This window comes from Rhipicephalus microplus, chromosome 3 (assembly GCF_043290135.1).
Source record: "Rhipicephalus microplus isolate Deutch F79 chromosome 3, USDA_Rmic, whole genome shotgun sequence".
NCBI classification, from domain to species: Eukaryota; Metazoa; Arthropoda; class Arachnida; order Ixodida; family Ixodidae; genus Rhipicephalus; species Rhipicephalus microplus.
The window spans coordinates 124,936,870-124,959,585 of record NC_134702.1 but is presented as its reverse complement, the minus strand read 5'-3'; the positions used below and the strand labels follow the sequence as shown (position 1 = coordinate 124,959,585).

The window sequence follows — 22,716 nt, the reverse complement described above, 5'->3', positions numbered from 1 at the left end:
ACAGTTTTAGCGGAATGCGGCATTGGTTGAACAGCTACTATAACGCAGCCCTAGTTTGATTTAGTGGCGCGGGTGTATATTACTTCGTGGCTTTCACCAAACTGTCTTTGAAGCTGTAGAGCTCTAGCTTGTCTTCTCGCCCCATGGTACAACGTTTCGCGGAATGGGGCAAACGGTTATGTGTTGGCGTGTTTCCCTAGCCATCATAGTAATGTTCGCCCGGCAGTATTGTGGTCTAGTAGGGCATCTCAAGCGAGTGAGGATTCCTCTGCCTACCTTTGTAAGGCATAGTCGTTCTTTCTGCGAGAGAATTGTTGCTGCCGCAATCTCTTCGAAAGTGTTGTACACAGTGAGCGCTTCCACTTTGTTGTTGAGTGTATTAAGTGATCCAACTAAGGTAGCTTCGTATGCTCCCTGTTTGATCAAGTCAATCTCTTTTTTTTTTACGTTGGTGTGAGCTCCTGAGATGGTAGTACATAAGTGACTTTACTAAGAATGGAGGCTTGTACCAAGCGTTTAGTTTCTCCTTCGTTTAGCCCTTTGCCCTCTCTTGTTATTCTGTGAATAATTTGAGCGACGTTTTTCAGTGTATATTTCAGCATTTTGATTTATAGCTTGCTCTTTTGTTGCTTTGCAGCCATAAACCTAATATTCTCATCGTTTGTCTCTACGGTAGCATTTGATCTCCTATGCTTAGTTGTATGGCTGATTTGTTTCTATAATTTCTGTCATGAATGTGGATAAATTCTGATGTATCCGCGTTCTGATTTACCTGGTGCACAATTCATGCCATTATCTTTAGCCAACACATAGACGGCGTCGATCGCTTTTTGTAAAGTTTGCTCCTTCTTTCCCAGGGAGACTTTGTTGACCCGCAGAGTGATATCGGCGTAGAACGCAAATTGGAGCTCAAGAATTCGCTCCAGCTGTTTTGCTAGTTGATTCATCGCTATATTAAAGAGGAGTGGAGAAATGACTGCGCCTTGTGGTGTGCTTGTGTTTGGCAATGGAATTTTTTGGAGCGTATGTTCTCCATGCCAATGAGTGCTGTGCGGTTGGAAAGAAACGATTTTATATAGCCAAATGTTCGAGCACCACAACTCAATGATTCCAGTTCTTCCAGTATAAGTCTATGAGAGATTGTATCGAATGCCTGCCACAAATCTAGCGCTGCGACTACGTTTTTGCCTCCAGTGATTACATTCTGAATCAGTTCATCTTTTATTCGAAGGAATACATCCTGCCTAGACAAATTCTGTCTGACCTCATACATGTTGCGAGACAGATAATTCTCTCTTTCTATATATTAAGAAAGCCTGGTGCGCACAACTGTCTCAAAAACCTCTCCTAGGCATGATGTCAACAATATGGGCCGAAGGTTGTGGAGCGTTTTATCCTTTCCAGGTTTTGGAATAAGAAATATGTTGGCCTCCTTCCATTGGCTAGGAATTTCTCCCCCTGCACAGACTTTTTCGTTAAACTATTAAGTAAATTTTCTAAGTTGCTTATCACTCATATTTTTCAACATCGCATTGGTTATTCGGTCCTCTCCCGGAGCCGAATGCCTTTTACGTGACATTTCAACCACGAAGCTCTCTTGCTCACTTATCGGGGAATCTAGGTCTCGATTTTCTAAACCCTTGTGTTCTAGATCCTGTATAGTTGCCCTACCGCTGCCAATGTATTTCTACCGAAGGATTTGCAGCAAAGCATCATCCCCTTTGAATTTTCCCGCTAAAGCTCGCAATGTTTTAGTTGTAGTAGTTTTCGTGTTCATCGGGTCTAGCCTACTTTTCAATATTGCGCACGTTTTATTTATAGAGAACGTTACCCTCAGGTAGTCACAGAAAGTGACCCAATTACTAGCCTGAAGCTCTCGAGCATATTCATTAGCTTTTATGAACAATCCGGCGATTCTGGCTTTCACCTTTTTAATCAATCTCTACATTTCCCACCTTTTGATGATGCTGCGCCGGCCTTCACACAAGTGCATGAGGTGGGGGTGCACTACTGGAGTTTTCTTTATTTATTTTGATGTGCTTGGTAGGTAGGCTGTACGCCTTCTACGTGTCGTCCACCCAGTCGTCTAGCATTTTTGGCGGCTGCTGTGTCACCAGATACTACCTGTAGGCCTCCCGATTGGTTATTTTAGCAATCCCATACGACCTTTCGAGCTTCGGTGCGGAAGTATAAAAACTGATTATTAAATGATCACTCCCAATATTGTCATCAAGATTTTTCCACGATCCGTTTTTAATATTGTACGTGAATGTTAGACCTGGATATGTGTCCATGCAAACAATTTTGCCTAGTCTAGTGGCCACCTGTGGCATGGTCTCTACATGCAGCTCTTATCTCTCTACTGCCTGCAATAAATCTGCACCTCTCCTGGTGTTTTTCGGTATCCCCAACAAGTATAAAAAGCATTGAAGTCGCCTGCGACGACTAATCTGTCTTTATGTCCCTTGTGTCCAAAAGCCCACTCGAACATCTCGAGAAAGTTAACGTGACGCTCTTTTGGAGGGCTGTATATATTAAGGATAAACGTTTTGGCATTTGGTGGTATGAAGCTCAATCAGTTGGTGCTCGGTTGGACTCTAATATTGATGGTATACACTGCTCGCAATACATTTATGCACCAATGTGGCGATCATAGACTATTTTAAATTCTGGATGGTGTAATAACCTCTTAATTCTATTTGGCCCTTGCAAATTTCCTGCAAACATATCACGTCAGGTTGCGCATTTGCAGCGTCCATGTATGATTGCAGCGCCGCCGCTCGCTTTTGGAACGAGCGGCAGTTCCAATGCCATATCTGTATGAAGTCATTGGTGCGAGTTGTATTACTGGCCATGGCTAATCACACTCTCGACATCTGTAGAATCAGACGCTGCCCCATTTTCAGTTTTACTTGCCATTGAAGCATCCGGATCACTGCAAGCTCTTTTACGTGAGCTTCGCTGTTTATTCAATTGCACATGCCCATAAGCCTTGTAGCTCTGAAGCTCAGCATACAATTGTTTCTGAAAGTTTTGCAGACCGTGCATCTATTGCACCAGTTGGCTTATCGTTTTTTCAATACTTTCTAACTTGATGGGCTGAGTGGAGGGTTTATCTGCGTGATTAGTTTGGACTAATGCGCCCATAGAGTTTTGCTATTGCATCCTGAGAGCTGTTCTTCCACTTTGGATTCGCCCAACGACTGCTGCAAATATCGGTTTTCGGTAAGTATTCTCTGATTCTCAGGGTGGGATGTTATTGGGGTCACTTCTCGTGCTGTCCCCGCCGCCCTGCTGATCTGCTGCTGGTTCCAGCTCCCAGCCACTCCAGGCGTCCTGGTTAGGGTAGTGGATTGGGATTGAGGACAGGAGGTAGGTTGCAACTTTGGGGCTCCTAATTTGTGATGTTTCTTTCCATTCTCCCGTGATCGTGCCTTGTGCCTTTTGCTTTCGGCTGGATACGCCTGGTTTCCAACCTGTGGCCACTCTTATATTCACTGTCTTCCATTTCATACCACCTTGGTTTTGGTGGCGATGGTAAGGCTCCGTTAGATGCCTTTTTGTCTGTCGTCTGGTCTGGCACCTTAGGATGCTGCTGCCTTACTGGCTGCTTGAAGCGCTGTTTGCATTCTTTGGTTCCAGTCAAGTGTCCCTCTCCACACGTGGAACATACAGGGTTGCAAGGGTGGTCTGGTTGAGGCTCCTTCATACCACAGTTGTGACAAACGGCGATAGTGGGCCCCGGGCAAACGTCTGTTCTGTGTCCCGTTTGCTTGCAGGCTTAGCAGAATTGTATTGTATTCTTGAATGGGAAACAGGGGACCTCGCCACCCATATAGTACACAAATCTTGGTGTTAAGGGGCCAAAAAACGTGATCATCGCTGTTTTTGTCTCTCCAAGCATTCTGGCTTTTAGGATCTCGACTTCTTGTGTCCGTATGCGTAAATTTGCCAGGAGGGTTTTTGGGCTTGTGTTGGGAGTCAGACTAAATATGAATATTTTTCCTGTGCCGTTTCCCACTGCTGCATAGCCATCGACAGCATGCAATCTACCGTTGAGAGTGAGGCTTGTGATTTTTCTGGTGATATTAGCCACGTCCTGGTTGGGAATGGAGATGATGAATATGTTGGATCCTGGCTTCAGCCGGAGCAAAAATTGCCTGCCGCTTATTGTACCTTGACACGCGTTCACAACTGCTTCTGCAATTTGTGGTGCCGTTATTTTTCCTATAGATAGTCCTTGGGATGGTCTTACGGTGGTTTTGAAGTCTTCCTTGGGGAGTGGTGGTTGCTTCCACTTCCGTGGTCTTCTTTTTGACGTAGATTGCAAAAGTGACTTGGATGTAGGACTCATGAAGTAATAGTCTCCCGCTGTAGTCGTGAGTTTCTTTCCCGCTTTCGCGAGACCTATCTTTTGACGAACGGTAAGGACTGTCTACCAGCCTACATCATCGTCGCGTTCCTTAGATGTACCGTCGGTCCCTTCGTTGTCTTGGTGGGTCATGCCCCCACCCGCAACGCTCTCATGGTATTTCATTTCAGCCTGGTCCAAGGCCGGCGTATCGGACTCTGCCTTCTCGTCTGTCTTGGGACGTATTGTTTTTTTAAGCGGCGTCTTCGTCGCTCTCAACCGGCCATGAGACGCCGCAGGTGCTCTCGCAAGAGCCAACAAAGTTTTCGCCATCGAACGCTACCACGCCGTCAACGCTCGGCGCGTCTCGGGCGTAGGCGTCTTGCCGCGGCTGCGTTGCTCGCGTGGTCATAGCGGGCATGTCGTTGACAGAAAATAGATGTGAAGAGGCTGCTCACCGAGAAACGTTTGTCATCCACGGGTAGCCTTGATTTTACTGAGCACAGTGTGACAGCACAGTACAGGTAAGTCAAAACACAATCACATAAATTTAGCAAACCGCACGGGGCACATGCGAGCGGTGCTTCACTCGTCATCGCCACCTAGTGGTCTCTCTCTCCTTGGTGAAGTGACAAGAGTGTAGAATAGCGCCAGGCACAAAGACAGGTAAACTGAGGAAAGCACCTATCTATTACAAAGCACGATGAAGAATTTCATCATCATCAGCCGCAAACACATCAATAGCATGAGCAGCAATACATACAAGCGCACATGTTGGCCTTCGTGTTTGAGATGGTTTGCAAAATGCGTAGCTGTGATGCAGTGGGTTTTCCGCAGCTGCATTTACAATAGCTATTCAGCATAGTTTGGAACTACCAATACATCGTGCAAAGACGTTGGCCTCCTTCCGGCAAGGCTTGGTTATTCATCGAGGAGCGAAGGCAGGCTAGCAATTGAGAGGCACCCTAATAAAATGTCTTGTTGGGCACGTTGTTTTTTTTTCAGACTTGACTTGAGTGCAACCAGAAAAAGTTCAAAACAAACGAAGAAAAAACAACTCCATGAGCGCTCGTATTGTCGTCTTTTCTTGTGTCTTGTCCGTTAGCGCTCAAATCTATTCCATATTAAAAATTCGGTGTGCACAGCACCTAATTACGCTATTGTGTTCGATTGATTTATAAATATGTGGCGTTTAACGTACCAAATCCATGATATGATAATGAGAGACGCCATAGTGGAGAGCTCCCGAAATTTCGAACACCTGGGGTTTTTTAACACGCATCCCAAACTGAGCACACGCCCCTACAACATGTCCAGCTCCATCGGAAATGCAGCCGCCGGAGCCGGACGCTATTGTGTTCCCCTGCTGAAAGGGAAGTTCAAGCGCTCGCCGATGTTTTGCCTCCAGTGTTTTCATCATGTTTTTGTCTCTCGAAAAGATGAATCGTGGACGTCGGGTGCGGGCCACAGCTCACGACAACTATACTCACACTCTAGGGTGCCTTATTTTTCTATGCTGCTGGACCAGTTAACGGCAAATACACGGCAAGCGTCATTTATGAATGAAAATAGATCGATTGTGTATGAGTCGTCCAGGATACAGACACAACTATAATGAAAGAAGCAGGAATGTCCTTCACCCTATACGAAACCTTCAGTCGACCTTTAAGCCCAAACTCCATAAGCGCGAAAATGCACGCGACAGCGACGAGCGACGCTATGAGCGACGAAACAGGGCGTTCGCGCGACGTGTCGCGTGCTCGTTTTCGCGCGATCGCTCGGTTCTCCAGGTTTGGAAACCGTCGCTCATCGCCCGGAAGTGCTGGGCTCAAGCAGCCAATAGCGAAATACCGGGAAAGACAAAGAATACATAGGTGCACGTGACCCTGCCCGAGTCACGTATGCGCAACAAGAAATAACGCAATGTTTATTACGCATGCGCATATAAAAAATGCTGCAAGGCAATAATAAACACTTTCCGTTCCATTACACAACAATATATCTTATTTTTTAATTGGAAACCGCTCGCTACGCGGTTTTCTTGGTGCGAGTTGACGGCCGTTGACGGCCTCATGCCAGCAACAGTGGAATTCGCTCGCCGAAGCCGTCGCGTGAATGAGGTTTGCCTGCGCTAGCGACTGATCGCGCGACGCCGATCTACGTCGCGTCGCTCGTCGCTGTCGCGTGCATTTTCGCGCTTATGGAGTTTGGGCCTTATTCTGGCAGATTCATAAGCAGCCTACCGAAATTTCTACCAGCATATTGCACCTACCCTCGACTCTGTGTATGGGCCCGTTTCTCACATATACAGAAATTGTGCTGAATCAATGATGACTTAAGGGGAGATGCGGGTCGAAAAACGCACGTTTTTTTTTTCAAAAAACCGATTTTTTATTTTGCCTGTTTTGATAAGATTTGTACCTCTACTGTTATGAAAAAATAATACAGGTCGAGACCTAACTTGAAATGCTTCAAAATTGCATCTAAAGAGCACAAGGTGCCCATTAAAGGTCGAAAGTTTGACGTATTCGAGCACTTTGCCGCCGATGATGCGCCGACGCTGGCCTATGTTGATCGCATGAGTCGAAGATTCGAGCCTCACTCTTAAAGTACCAACAGTTTCTCTCGCTGATGCAGCGCAAGAAATATCAAAAAGAAGCACTCTTCTGCGTGTTTTTCGAGCGTCACGACTGGCTTATCATGTGGTACGAATTGGGGACCGCCATTGGCTGCTGTGCGCCTGTATGTGTTGTGAAACCTACTTGCGGTGCCCATGTCTTGTCGAGCAGCGCAGCTGAACAATGCTTTCCTCGTGTATTTACCTCCGTTATGAATGCAAAAAGGCGTTGCTCGCAAGTGAAACCCGTTGTGTGGCGCACTCTGTAGGAATAGGCTACGAGTAGCTGGTCCGATTTGCGGCACTTGTTGGCTTGCAAACGCCAATGCATCAAAAGTCATTCAAACCCGTCAGCCGGAATGTTCTTGATGCGGCAATGAATGACGTCAGTGCCAATCTTGAGAGGTCGAAAGAGCTCGCAGTGAAAGAACTAAGCAGGGATGACATTGTCATTATGTACAACAGTATGTGGCACAAGTATGGCTGCAAAATGGCATGAAACTGGACTTAGTTTGGTATACCCATCAGTTAAAGCGCACGAAAAACAGACATGAAGAGAGGACAAGCACTTGTAGCCTTGTCCTGTCTTCATGTCTGTTTTTCGTGCGCTTTAACTGATAGTCATACCATGCATATCCAACGAGCCCAACTTTCGATTCTGTTGTACTTAGCTTGGATTTCGCAGTCCTGTCGAACTTCTTCCTAGCTTGCAGTTGGCACAAGGCTCTGCCAGATGGAGCGGAAGTTTGGCAAGCGTTTATTGGCCGTGTCTATGAGCAAAATGTCTGTGCAGAGTTGGCTTGAAAAAGCCGAGAGGGACAAATTTAAAATGCCTGCGTAGTCGCAGTGGCCACTAGAAGAAAGGTTCTTCTTTTTGGTGTGCAAATGTCATCTAATTTAATGATATCTTTCATGAATAAAAACTCACGTTTAACTGTAAAACTCGTTTTTCTCTAAACACAATGTTTTCCATTTTTTGCAAAGTACCCCTTCTTTTTCGGGCACTTCTAGTGCTCTGATCTGCATGAAATTTTGCCCAAATTTTTTTCCAAAGTATTGCAAATGCAAATATCTAGCTTAAATTTCAATTTTTTATTGTATAACAAAATATGTGTACCTTCACAAGGGTAGGTGAAATATGGACTTTTTACGTCCATTATTTTTCACGCGTATTACATATTTTGTATGTGATTCCTAATTTGTTAGTTGCACTCTACACATTATTTGAGGCATTATGAGCTATGAATGATAAAAAATTACAGAAGTTTAGGGTTGAAAAGAGCGGGGGCAAAAGGGTTGAGGTTTTCAGTTTTTAAAGTTGCAGAGCTAAAAGTGTGTAACTTTCAAGAGAACTAATTATATATTTGAAATCAGCACAAAACGTTCCATAAACAGCTCAAGTTTCATTGCTCTAGGGTGATTATTAAAAAAGTGTCTTCGAGTAGCATCTCTTCTTAATTAACGAACAGAAACTTCCACCCCCAGTCCCAAGTGTCAGCGAAAAATCGCAAGTAGCGTGGCGTTGCCTACCGACCCCGTCCAACTCCAATCAATATACACTGTCTAATATAGATGTCGACACACGCACCATAGTTCACGTACTGGGACAATAAAACAGCCACCCTGTACCTTATGGTATGGAAATGGTCACACAATCCAGCTTTTGCGACTCAAGACACAACCAAACTTGGAAGGTTGAGAGCCATCTCTGTGCAGCTGGGATCCGAAGACCGAAGAAGCCTCCCATAAACGTGTGAGGACTACGGTCCGCGCCAATTAAATCCTGGACTAAGGATCCTACTCACCAAGCTAAAATAATAAACCCTTTATTCTCTATATCGCTCTTTTGGGAACATCGTAGCTAGATTTTTTGCCGTTTGTTTTGCAAAGAACGAAAGTAGATGTCGCTGAACCAGCCGGTTTCAACAAATATGTGTGTAATCAAGCTATGCAATTTCAAAAAGAAGAGTTAGCTTACATCTTAGCAATGTCAGCCAACATTACACTAACAGCTCAGGACTGAAATCATCAAGGGCGCACACATTAAATGTCAGGGTGGCCTAAACGTAAATTCCATGCGCTGGCGCATTGAGTCGGACTATGCAGCCGCAGCCGACATGCGCCAGCGCACCCACTGTTGTGATGACTCTTGCTGAAATCACGCATTTTTCAACGTAACTTGCTTTTCTAATCCTTTATGCTGACCCACTATCCTTTGCGTCGGGAAGAAGGCTTATGATATTTTGCTCCCGAGAGCTGCTCGTGCTTGGGAGTCCATGCTACACGGGCTTCAAAGAGAGCAGCCAACGACGCACGCGAAGGACTGTGTCTAACTACACACGGGAAGTGATTTCGTTGGGCAGGATGTAGCGGGTCTTCAAGAAACCGGCGCTAGCCCTTGTGCCAAGCACGTAAGCCTATAAACACGCCTTCATGCGTTTGTACACTTGCACTGGCGTGTTATGTTCCAATCGCGTACAATAGATGTGGACAAGTGCGAAAAGATAATAACCGACTGTGCGTTGACAACGGTCTTAAGTTTGCGTGAAGACTTTTTAAAGGTCGCCAAAGCTGCATATTCTACAAAGTGTTGCCATCGCAAAAGCTCGCTCGGCTGGCACCATTTGGTCTGACCACACAGATCACGATGACAAGTTTTTCAGGATACTTGTCAAATTGTGAGATCAACACCGCGATTGCGCGACGACAGGTGCTGCACGGTGCTCGTGCCCTGCTTATTCGTTGCGCGACAACGTTTGGGATCCATCTCCATAGTGGGCACGGGTCATTAGCAATGTCGAGGAACCCTTACTATCATTATCAGTGTAAACCTTAGCGTGAGCAGCTTCACAGTTGGTTATAAATTACAATCACCAGATTACGATGGAGAATTTTGAACCTGACTTATTACCTACATAAAGCTGGACTCACAGCATCTCCGTTATGTCTTTTTTGCAAGGAGTCAGAATCAGTAGATCATTCCTTTTTATCCTGTCAACAATAATCTTTTCAAAGGAAAATATACCTGGTCTAACCAATTAAGCAACTAGGTTTAAAAATAAACGTGCAAGTAATTTTATCCTTCGGAGGGATTACATTAGGTTATAGCCACAGGGAGGTTTACTCTGCCGTGTTTGCGTACATAATGGCAACAAAAAGATTACCTTGTTAGTCTAGTGTTAGTATTGTTTATGGCTACGAGACTACGTGAATGCCTGACTCAAAACTAACTAACTTCATGATCCTGCCGCCCGGTTCTTGGCCGATCCCTCTTTGTGGGCGAGTGCCAGCAAAGCTGAAGGCTCATCATCATCATCATCTCCTGCTGCGTGCCTTCCAGGCACGCGCTGCCACGTCGTTCTCTCAGTCGCCTGCCTGGGTTTTACAACACCACTGACAGTGAGCGCAGTACTGAATTATGAGCTTTGTCAGACTACGCCTATATTCTGAAGGAGCTATTTATACGCGAGAAGCTGTCTGCCGCTGTGGAACGGTGGCCTTGGTGCTGGGATGCGGACGCGGAGCTCGCTCGCTTAATCCAGGCCGTGGTCGTCGCATTTCGGCGGAGACAAATTGATAGAGTCCTGTGTACTGTGCGATGTTAGTGTGCGTTAAAGAACATCTGATGGTCAAAATTTGCAGATCCCTTCACTACGCCGTTTATTATAAGCATGTCCGTTTTGGGACACAAAACCCTAGATATTGTACGCGGGAGGTAGTTTAGGTGCAAATTTACACCTAAGTTTCTCAGCGCTCTTGTTTTGGTCTGAACTTGTGTTTACATTTTTTTTGCAGACACACAGTGATGCTGCTCTGATAAAGCCAGCCGGTAAGATCGAATGCCACTGCTTTAAGTACAGAACTTTTATGAGCGGGTTCCAAATGTGTATCTGTTAGTAGGAACCCTTTTTATAAAGAACGTTCGCAATAAGAAAATTGAGAAGGCGTGTTTGTTGCTTATGAACATCTCAGTTTCGCTTGGTCAATTTTCTGTGAATGTCATGGCCAATCTTAAACTAAGGGTAACAACAATGGAGCCTGCATGTAAGAAGTTTCGGTAGTGCGTGAAGAAGTTTTGGTACAAAGTACTGACGGTGGCTCGTTTGTTTGCATGCATTCAAGTTAAAAAAACGACATTTTTACGGTACAATCAGACTACGTGCACCATGCAATGAAGTGTAAAGTGAGGCCGTTTATGGGCAGTCAGTGTATTTATTGTGTCGTTTAGAGTGCGGTGACCTTATTTATTCGAGTACCAGATTTTTCCAAAGTTATCAGGATATGCTGCCATAATAATAGGTGGCATAGTGGGCTTCGAACTATCAAACAGCGTTACAGATCTCACATCTTCGGTATCGTTGAGAAGTAAATGCTGCTTCAGTACTCTCTGCTTCTAAACTCATTGAATGGCTTCAAGTTTTCTTTTTTCTCTTCTCTACTGAATTTACAAGCCGAGCATCGTAGCCGCAGCATCACAGCGATGCACTGTGTGATTTCGTTTTGCAACTATTGTAGTGTAGTTTTACCACGCGACACTTTAAAATTTGCTATCCAGTGCTTGTACACGCCGTTAAGAATATCGCTATATTTGTGCCTTTTCACCATAGAGTCTGCATATGCGTGAGTTCAGCGTTTCACCGCAGTAACCAGAAATTTTATTCTAGAGCCTACTGCCTTGTGTGCTCGTCGCACTGGGTCACGTAATGTTAGAGAAAGTATTGCTCGAGCCAAATTTTGCTACATATTACGCTTCCTCAATGTGCGATAACGTTAAACGCTCAATTGCCCCGCCGCGGTGGTCTAGTGGCTAAGGTACTCGGCTGCTGACCCGCAGAGCGCGGGTTCGAATCCCCGCTGCGGCGGCTGCATTTCCGATGGAGGCGGAAATGTTGTAGGCCCGTGTGCTCAGATTTAAACCCACGTTAAACGTTAAAGAACCCCAGGTGGTCTAAATTTCCGGAGCCCTCCACTATGGCGTCTCTCATTATCATATAGTGGTTTTGGGACGTTAAACCCCACATATCAATCAATTAAACGCTCAATCGAATCACCAATCAAAAGATTGTTTAAAAACGACGCTGTCGTTGCTTGCAACATAACAGCTTCAGTAACAAGAAACAAAAAGAAAACTTTGTTCTACATTCTCAACCAGAAGATGAACACTTCACGGTCAGTGCACAATGACAGTCCTTCGTTTTGGTACTTAGACTACACCGACCAATGAAAAGTTTTACAAACTTGATGCGGTCAATTCGGCTCTATGAAACGATAACCTGGTTAACTTCTGCAGAAAATAAATTACAGAATAAACATACCACGCTATGAGTGTCGTATGTTCTCATGTTCTTAAATGACACATGTGTTAGGGTTATTATGTTTGCACCAGTCATATATTTTGTCATCCATTGACGTCTCGTAAAACACATTTGTTACATGTGAAGCTAGCAAACGGCCGTGAGTGCATCATGAAGGGCCCAATATACTCCGATGTAGCGTTGACGCGCCCGCACGCTGAGAACAGTCACGTTACGTTAGCAAAACGCGAGCACTCTATAGTCTGACGCCAGGCACAACCAGCGTCCGTAGGCGCAGCCGGACGACAACTGGCGCGAAATGCAACAAGCTGCATTTCGCGCCGATGCATGACCCAGACAAAACTAAGTCATCTCTTTTTGTGACGGAGGGACGCCGGACATGCTGGAACGCGCATGCGTCAATGCAACGCAGCCCGGCGCGCGCCTGCCAGTATAAGGCAGGACCGGCGCCTGGCGTGGCAACGCCAGCTTCACGTGACGAAAGGAACGCCGGCGAGCATGCGCACCACGGAACGTCAAACGTATTGGCGCCTTGACTCTGGCATGTAGTCTTGTTCTCACATGACACGCATCTCATGATTATTATGTTTGCGCCAATCACATACCTTCGTCATTCATTGGCGTCAAGTAATACCAATTTGGATTTTTTGAAGCTAGCGAACAAGTGCCTCATCAGTGTGGCAAATAGCCATGTTTTTACATGACACAGATGTTGGGATTATCATATTTGAATGTGTGATTTGCATATGTCGTCAGTTCAGGTCACGTAATACCGAGTTTGATACATGAGAAGCTAGCGAAACGGCTGCGAGAGCATCATGAGCGTAGCTTGTATTTACGTTTTTACATGACACGCATCTCATATTTATCATGTTTGCACCAGTATCATACCTTCATCATCCATTCACGTCCCGTAATAAGTGAAGTATAATAAGTGTAATGAGGTATAAGTGAAGCTAGCGAAACGGCCACCAGCACATCATGAGCGTAGCATATAATCATTTTGTTAAATGATGCGCATCTCATAATTATTATGTCTGCACCAGTCAGGTACCTTCGTCATCCATTCACGTACCGAAATAACAAATTTGGTACATGTCACGCAAGCGAAATGGCTGAAAGCGCATGATGAATGTGGCATGTAGTCATGTTGTTACACGACACGCAAGTTGTTATTTTCATGTTAGGGTCTGTCACTTGTATTTACCATGCAATCATGTCATACCATGCCAGTTTTGCAACTTGTCATGCGAACACACCACAAGAGCAGCAAGACCATTACATGTATATCATGACATTCATGAAAGACTTGTCATAGTTTTCAAGTTATGACAAGTCAAATATGTTCTTCATACAGTCATGTTATGTCATACCAAGTTTGGTATTTGTACCATTATCGAAACGGCCAGGAGAGCTAAAAGTCGTAGGCCACTAGATAGATAGATAGATAGATAGATAGATAGATAGATAGATAGATAGATAGATAGATAGATAGATAGATAGATAGATAGATAGATAGATAGATAGATAGATAGATAGATAGATAGATAGATAGATAGATAGATAGATAGATAGATAGATAGATAGATAGATAGATAGATAGATAGATAGATAGATAGATAGATAGATAGATAGATACGCTCAAAGGTGCTGAAGTATGCTAAGAAATGCTTGGCATTTATATAGAAAAGTTCCATGTTAACTGTGAATGTGCCACTCACCATATCTATTCCTAATAAGATACCAAAAAGCCACAAATGGAGTATACTGAGCATAACGCTGCACCTCACTCGCGTTTATTTCAACCTGCCAAAGCAACAGAGTGTTATCTCACCCACGATACAAACTCTTAGCTGTGTCATTCACCATAATGTTTGCTCATCTTGTACACTTTCGTTTCAGAAATATAAAATGACTCAACTAAAACGCTCATTTTGTTTTTTGCGTTACTTACAGAGAAGCTAAAGCCACCCGTGATGAAGAACAGACCACTAAGCATGCAAGACTTTGGTGATGATATGGCGGTCCCGCAGGACGAAGATGACTGGTTGAGAACGACCGTTTTCTGCTCGTTGTGCTTACTGACGCTGATGAGTTGTTGCATCGTTCTCGCCCTGTTCATACTGTACAATGAGAAATCTGAAGACGTGAGTGAGAGAATAAGGAGTACCTCTACAGTGAGTGTTTTCTTTATTATATGGGTGGGTTCTTTCATTTGAACATTCCTGAAATGTATAGAACTTGACGGCCAAAGGCGATATCAGATGGTTTTGGACACCACTTAGACTTTATTGTGACTGCATTATTGCGTTTGCGTATCTTCCGAGTCTTATCTAGGAAACGGTGTCAAAGTGACCGAAATTTCTCACCGAGTTCTAAACACGCTTGCTGTGATAGGCAAACTGTAAACAAATTGACACATGCATTTAAATGAAAGGTTTTAGCATAGCGTATAAGTGACCCCCTCCCTTTCTCTATATGTTTTTCGTACGCATAAGCATCTTAATCTATCTTCACATGGTATTACCCAATTGCCTTATATGGTGTTATACTGGTAATACTAGCATTCGCTAATTGATTCATGTTCAGCGGGATATCTACAAACTGGTAAAGATTTTTGAAATAAAATTACGAAAATTTGTTTTCACTGTAGGGCGCGCCTTAACAGAAAAAAAAACAAAAGCATTCGACCTTAACGATGCACGAATTTTGTATTGTGTAAGAGACACAGGTTATTTACCTGAACTCAAGTCGCCTATTGAGTTCATGTAGATCATCTATTAAAATAGCCTTGTTTGTGGGCAAACGTCGCTGCCTCGCTGCGGTGGTCTAGTGGCTCAGGTACTTGGCTGTTGACCCGCAGGTCGTAGGATCGAATGCCGGCTGCAGTGGCTGCATTTCCGATGGAGGCAGCAATGTTGTAGGCCCGCGTGCTCAGATTTGAGGGCACGGTAAGGAACCCCAGGTTGTCGAAATTTCCGGAGCCCTCCACTACAGCATCTCTCATAATCATATGGTGGTTTTGAGACGTTAAACCCCACATATCAATCAATAAAACTCCGCTGAAATTTCTGCCGTAAACCTGCTCCTTTAAAAAAGACAATAAGCGTATATGCATATCTCCTGTTTTTGCAATATATTCTGTGTTTTTATTTATGTACCATGTAGTTGAATATGGTACTGATTTAGAGGATAAAGAGCTTTGATGCGGTTCAGAATGCAAGTTCATTGAAGCTCTTAACTACTGTGTCAGTGCGTTATCCGAGCGCCTATATTTTTCAGATAGCCACGCACATCATTTCTTGACTGGTTTGTCTTGGCTTGTTCGCAAACTTCCGGGCCTTATCCGAATGTCAAGTCACGGAGAGTGTAAACTTGACAAATTTGCTTCGTGCCCCTTAGAATACAATGTCGGTGTCCCATCTGTTGTATCAAAGCTTGGTCAGGCTAAAATGGCTTTTACTGTATTGACAATGCGCATGCTCTATTGATGCACCATGGCCATTTGATGACAACATAACGAGTGATCGTGGTTTCACGTGTTTTTCAGTAGCAGCAATATAAACACAGTTATGTTTTCATAACCCCTTATAAATGAGGAGAGTTTCAGTGAACTTGATGTGTTTTGTGTGCTTGTATTTACGTACCTATCTAGCCGCCTACGTGTGGATGCTCTCCTGATAGCTTCTATTACTTGGTGTGCAGCGAAATCGGTCTAGGAGAGTGGCAGGGTTGCATGAGTATGACTGTCCTTTCATGACAAGTATAATTTGAAAATGCCATCGTGTACGTCATCAAACTTATTCCTCAAGAGGCGTGGTACAGGCACCGGTATAGCATGTGCCATGGTATGCGGGTATGCGCCACAGTAGATTGGCAGGTTACACTTACCCAGAAATGGCGAGAAGAGATACTAGTGATTTAAATGCAAGAGCGTTATGAAAAAGCTAGTTTACAATAAATAATTACACCAGAATTAATTATAAAATATAATATGCATACTATTATAACGCCATTATACAGTAGGGCAAAAAAACATCACACCTTCCCGCCACAATTCATATGATGTATAGACACGTGCAAGTTGACAGCCTCTTGCCATCTCATAAAAGCATTGTGCCATCAAAGCAACTTTAATTCAGACAACTATCGGACAGTGGCAGACTATTCAAACAGCTGTCAGACAACTTTAATTTTGCTGGCATAGTACTTCTTATAAAAACGCAGTCATCTGGAAATAACTTCATGTTATATTATGACTGTTAAATTATAATATTTAAAAGCAAAATAAACACGACAAGGCGCAAAACAAAGAAGCCTGATGTGTGGGCCCGGAAGCTTGGTCCAGGAAAAATTCTAGTGTGCTGGGTCCTGGCTGAACAAACTGTTGACGGTGAGATAAGGAGCAGCATAATCAGCCCCGCATTAGCCAGTCTCTGATTATGTTGAGGTTCTAGAAGTAGTTTAACATTTTATACACAATTGAAGGCCTTTGCAAAGGGTAATACTTCTCTATACTGGCAACAATTTGCTAAACATCAAAAGCAGGGGAATGGAGTTTCTCTAATCTTCCAGTTGTAGCACCGTAATTTGGTAGTCGTCCTACGGTGAGAGATTATCTTGCGACTATTATTGTAGTCAACAAAAATTCATTCAGTCAGACAACGCAAGAACAATCTTTGTAACACATGAAAGTTTTCATTATTCCTCGTGGGAAAAAAATAATTCAAAATCATTCAATCACTGATTTGCTGAAACAGAAAATACAAACATGCAATGAATAAGTCTTCTTCAACAAAATTATTCTGTTAATAGCGTGTGTGTGCGGCCAGCTACATAGCAGAGGAAATCATGCGGGCAAGCTATCCTGTCTCTTTTGCCACACTATGACAGTAGTTAACGCACTCCCCTGTTCACCCCGAGGTCACAGCTCCTTTTCCTGTGGCGGTCGCCTTTTGATAGGTGTGAAATGTTCATCAACCGTATACAGTGTGACATCGGTGCTACCTAAAGAACACAAAATGTTCGAAATTACTGGAGCATTGCAGCCCAACATGGTTTATAGTGACATGACGCCAGATCGTTATTACTAGTTATGATTATGTACACATGACAACTGTTTCCACGTGTGTTTTGCATTTCTTCAGCACGAGGATGCAACGATCAGGTTTTTACGAGTTCCGGAGGTATCGGTGCGGGTCCAAAGCTTACCACCGTCCACAGGAGTCACCAAGACCGAGCAACCCGCTTCAAGGGTGCCTGCTATAGTACCTACACAAACGGAGGTTATCCTAGATTCCGTGTGCACAACCACCCAGTGTCACATTGAGTCACAGTGGCTCCGAGCAAAGCTGGACTCTACCGTAGACCCATGCCAGGACTTTTACCGCTATGTGTGTGGCAGCTTCAGGGGAACCAACCAGTACATCGAAGTAGGTAACATCGAAAACCGAAGTAGTCCTTTCTCTCACTTTAGCGAGTTTTGTTAAAACAGCACATTTCAAACGAAAGACAAAGGTTAGACACATAGCTGCAGACTACTAGATTGCCCAAAGGAAAATGTGAAGTGTGAAGAATGTAACATAGACGAATAATAAATAATAACTGAACTTCAATACAAATGGCATCTTATTTAGAATAAAGTTAAAACGTTGCGTTTTCCAAGATTCAACTTCTTTTAGAATAAAATTTTGCTCTCGTTGCATCAATCCTGCGTTACGTCGAGCGAATTGGCGGAGAGAGCCAGGTCAATGAGAGCATTCGAAGGGCATACATACCGTCGTATTCTCTGTGAGATTCCTTGTATGTAAAAATGTGTACGAGTATATAAAATAGAGAGAAAATATGTCAAGAAAATGTAGGCTAGGTACGTGACCACGATGTCGAACAACCGACGTTTCACTTCATGACAACATGCCTTAGATAATTGAGCCACGATTGTAGGTGGGCTCACCTGTGCGAAAGGCCAGCTATTTCTTGACAATACCACTTCAGGTGCTTCAGCGTCACAAATGCCTGTTCACTATTTCATCACGAGGTGGGGCTAAGCGCCGACGGCGTGGCTACTCGTGGTCTCGTGAGCCTTCTATTGAAAGTAATCTGCGAAGTGAAAACTGCAAAGTGTGGTTTCCAGTCCTTCTTTCACAAAGTTGTTTTCTCATTGCAGAATGCGATTTCATTCCCATACGATGATATCTTGCAGTTGAGTACGAATTCAATCAAGTGCCAGGACAAATGTTTGCGCTCGCTTGTGCTGTCCCGACCGAAAGTTGCATTCCTAAGAGGCAGGCGTGAGGGTTCTCCTTTGTTGCGACCGGGGTTCGCGGCACCGGAGATCCGAGATAAAGATGTCGAGGCAGAAGGAGGTTGAACTTCGAAGAGAGGATTTATTTACATTATTTACATGGCACGGGCTGCCTGCCCGGAAGCTCTACATTGGAAGCTATACATTTAAAAAGGCTGTCTCTCGAACAAGCTCTGTGAACCACCCTAAGCAGCCCGCGAGGGCTGAATAAATAGTGTCATCTCACCAGATCTCTAGATCTGGAAATAGGTCCACTTGGCACTCTACAATAAGATGTCCCGCAGCACACACGAGTGTCTGTATGCCGGTACCGCCCCAAACATACACATACACAAATACACACACCGAACACGTGTATGGTCCCAGCGGTGCTGCCTCCTCCGGGGAATCTTGCTTGAGCGGGGTGAAACGAGTCTGTCATCTCGCCGCTCGGGCCAACCGCCCATGCTTTTTCGAATGGCAGTCGTGGTCTAGGTGCTTCAGAGGGGCATTGCCTGGACATCTTGTGCTGATTTGAGCGTCGGCGGTTCATCAGCCAGTGACGCGCAGTCTGATGGTCCGACGTCCGTAATCGGCGGAACATCAGCATTGTGGCTTTTACCGCGGCACGAAGACGCAACGTGTGGCATCTCTGCGTAGACCCGGAGGACAGCGGTGCTCCGTAGAGAAATTTCAGCCATGCAGCGCCCAGCACATGGAAACAGCAGGGCGTCTTGGCGCTGCTCCTTATCTCCACAAAATGAGGCGGCTGCCTTTCTTCTGTTCTGGCAGCCGCAGCAAAATGGTGGCCCGCCAAATGCTACTTCTTGTACGTCTCACGCATAAACCAAGAACGTTCGCATTGTATTCGGTCACATTGAAGGGCGTGGTGACTCTGCGATAAGTTCTCTCCTGCATGTCGGCAGCGTTCCGTGGCATGACATATTTCACAGCCACCGTAGTGGAGGAGCAGTACGGTGGCTGACCAGGTGTCGTACGCTACATTCTAAGGAAAAAAGGGTGTTAAAAGGGCGAGTGGTTCGTCCTTTTTAGGACTAATGGAGATGCCACAGCCACTATTCTCTTTGAAGACTAACCGCACTAGGTTTAGCAGTTAGTCCCCAAAAACGAGCTTATGGGACTAACATTTAGCCCTCACATATACACCTTAGTGAGGAACCGTTAGTCCCAAAATTCACCGCAAATGACTAACGTTTAGTCCTCACACTTGCACGTTATAGGGCAACTGTTAATCCCCGCATCTACACCTTACCGCGTAATCGTTAGTCCTCACAGCAGTTGCACCTCACCGGACGAATGGTTTATCCACTCAAATACTCCAGTCGAATGAAATATACTCCAATCGAATAAAATACGGTGCTGCACGCGGAGTGTCTGCCGCCAGTGAACTTCGAACAGGAGAGTGAGCGCACGCTTGGCTGCCGCCACGAACAGCGCCGAGCTGGTTTGGAGCTAGCGCCGAAGAAATCCATGGTAATGCGGCCCTTTTCCCCAAACTCGAGCGAGTTCATCGCGAAGACGCGAGTCCACCGTGGCGGCCAACTGATGGCGCCGAGCTGCTTGCGACCGACTGACTGGAGAGTCAACTTTAATGGCGATCAATTTTCGCTGAATTCCGGCGCTAGCGAAAGCCCTGCCAGCCCAGGCAGGTGCACTTACAGCGCGCGACGTAATAAAACCAAGCTCGTTACGAGATCCCGCGACGCGTTTTTGATGACTCCCAACACAGCGATAAGGTCTCAGCCCAATATATCGAGAGCCCGGAGCTCATCGCGGCGGCGAAGACAGGTGAGCACTCGATGAGCGAGCGCACGAGAGGCCGACGGCAATGGCAGCCAAGTTCCAGACTGTCGCAAAGCACAGGCGAACGGCAGGCGCCCAAGCTGACCTTCGCGGTGCATTTCGTGCGCGCGATATAGAAGACGACCGAGCCCGTTTCCGGCAAGCGCAATCCGTATCGCACACTTGACAAGTAGAATACAATAAAGAGTAATCACCTACTTGCGTAATAATACAGCACTGATTTCTGCCCTGATTCGGACTGAAGTAATGTATCCGATAGGCCTGCTGTCTTTTCGGACGCCATGTTGGCTTTCCCAACTGTTGCTTTCGTGTGTTGGTCGTCACTGTCTTGAAGCCAAAGATATACAGCGTGGCGTGGTGAAGTGTTGAGACCTGCTCCAGACTTCACGGGTGTGGCGAAACGTAAAAGCAGCAGCACACGCTCATCCAAGCGTACACACAAGCACCACGTCGTAATTTCTAGATTGTCGAATCCAGGCGGCCGTGGTCGAGCACTCCGAGCACGACGCAACGCGAACCGTCGCTAGCAAAATTTTTACTGGGGAAGACTGCGCCAGGAGAGGAGGAGTACGAGTAGTGATGTTGGCAACGCTTTTGGCACTGTCCGCATTTCCCGGGCGTTTCATTCCTTTTCAGCGTGTTTGGAGACTAAGTGGTTTGCACGCGGCATCCTTCCCTCTGTAGTTGCTCCTCAACGGTCTATCCGTTCATCGCGGGCGCCTATTGGGCGCCGTTACTCCTTTTCCGGGTAATTTTCTCTTACGTGCAAACTATCTTAGGCTTTGCAACCTATCTACTCTAACCACGTGCGCAACTTGTCGCGCACATTCATGTTGTTTACACGGTTTGTCACTGTCACCGAGTGTTTTTTTTTTCATGCAAGTCAGACCATGTCCCAGCAAACCTGCTTACTTAGCAAGTTTCGTTATTATATTTCATATCACTTGTCGTATGCTTCTGCTCTTTTAAGAATCTTCTCTGTTGTAATCGCATTCAGTTTCATTCTTACGGCGAAACTGTCTTTTTTCTTACATACTGCATGACATCATCTTTTCGTATTTTATTGTCAATACTAAAGTTTTTACTGCTTTAAAAGACGCAGTAGTTTGAAAAAGACCTCCACTTTGAAATATTGTGCACCGCAATTCTGCAGTGAGTTGTGCAAATGGGTGCTGTAAACTACTTTTAACACATCTACGGGGATGACAAGTAGCCAGGTACTAGTCTCCTCCTACGGGTTACCGAAGTGATCACGAAACTCCATAATTCTGCTAACTACCTCATCTTTTCCTTCGCAGACTCAGCTTGCCATTGAAGTTAGCATCGTGGCAAGCATATACAAAACTGATATACCATCCACAAATCAAACTTCATGGCAAAAAGTGGCTGCATTGTTCAAAAGCTGCGTATCTATGCAGGCAACAAACCGGACCGAGGTACGTACTGCATGTATCCTATAATGTAAAGAATACTTTTATAGCTGTATAACTCGCTTACGGAGCACACCAGTGTCAATACCGATGAAAACTGTTCAGGAATAAAAAAAATCAGAACATACAAAAATATATATACGGGCGATATACAGAATATATAAGATGTACAATACCATTGTACGTGGACGTGAGGCAGGTTTGGCGGGAAACGAGGAGGAAGAAGAGGTTAGAAATAAAGAAGATGGCTGACACCCCAGCCTAGTACTGTGTATTATTACAAATTGGCGCAGCCGTGTATACTTTCTGTGCGGACATTCAAGATGTAGGTGGACTTCATCATTGGAGCAAATCAACGCGGTGGCATCCGGATCTTGACCGCAACGCCTCAAGATGAAGAGGAACTAGCTCTTCCGGAAGCAGTAAGCACTGACGCATTTGTTTCCTATATAAGCACTAAAATGAAGCTCACTCCAGACTATTTACTTGCTAAAAGAACTATGAGGATCAACATGAAACTTCAGGATTATGAGAATTTCGTGCTGACTCCAGTTAGAAACGACGCGAAGCCTGCTACCGCTGCTTCGCCCAACAGTTCCGTCGAGCTGATCAACAAGTTTCTTGAACTGCACCAAGAACAAAATAGGCAGCAAAATGATTTATTGCGCTTGCTTGTAAACGCGACAGAAAAATTAAGCAGACCGAGTCACGAACAAATGAAGCCAGACATGTTTGACGGAGAGTCCAGTAGTCCCGAGTCCTGGCTCACGTTTTACGAGTATGCATGCAATGAAAACTACTGGTACAGCGACGAAGATTAAGTGAAAAACATGCGACTATTCCTATCGGGCATAGCAAAGAGTTGGTACGAATGGCGTCTCAACGCTCACAGCAAC

General features: G+C 45.0%; 1 protein-coding gene across 1 annotated transcript in view; it reads left to right on the top strand.

Annotated features, from left to right (window-relative positions):
* The window catches only part of LOC142802944 (neprilysin-like), a 45,634-nt gene that overhangs the window by 1,287 nt on the left and 21,631 nt on the right, over positions 1-22,716 (top strand). Inside the window, exons 3-6 of the mRNA XM_075888028.1 lie at positions 10,764-10,797; positions 14,240-14,460; positions 17,431-17,715; positions 21,689-21,826. Coding sequence (XP_075744143.1) covers positions 10,764-10,797; positions 14,240-14,460; positions 17,431-17,715; positions 21,689-21,826 — 678 coding nt within the window. The remainder of the gene's footprint in view (positions 1-10,763; positions 10,798-14,239; positions 14,461-17,430; positions 17,716-21,688; positions 21,827-22,716) is intronic.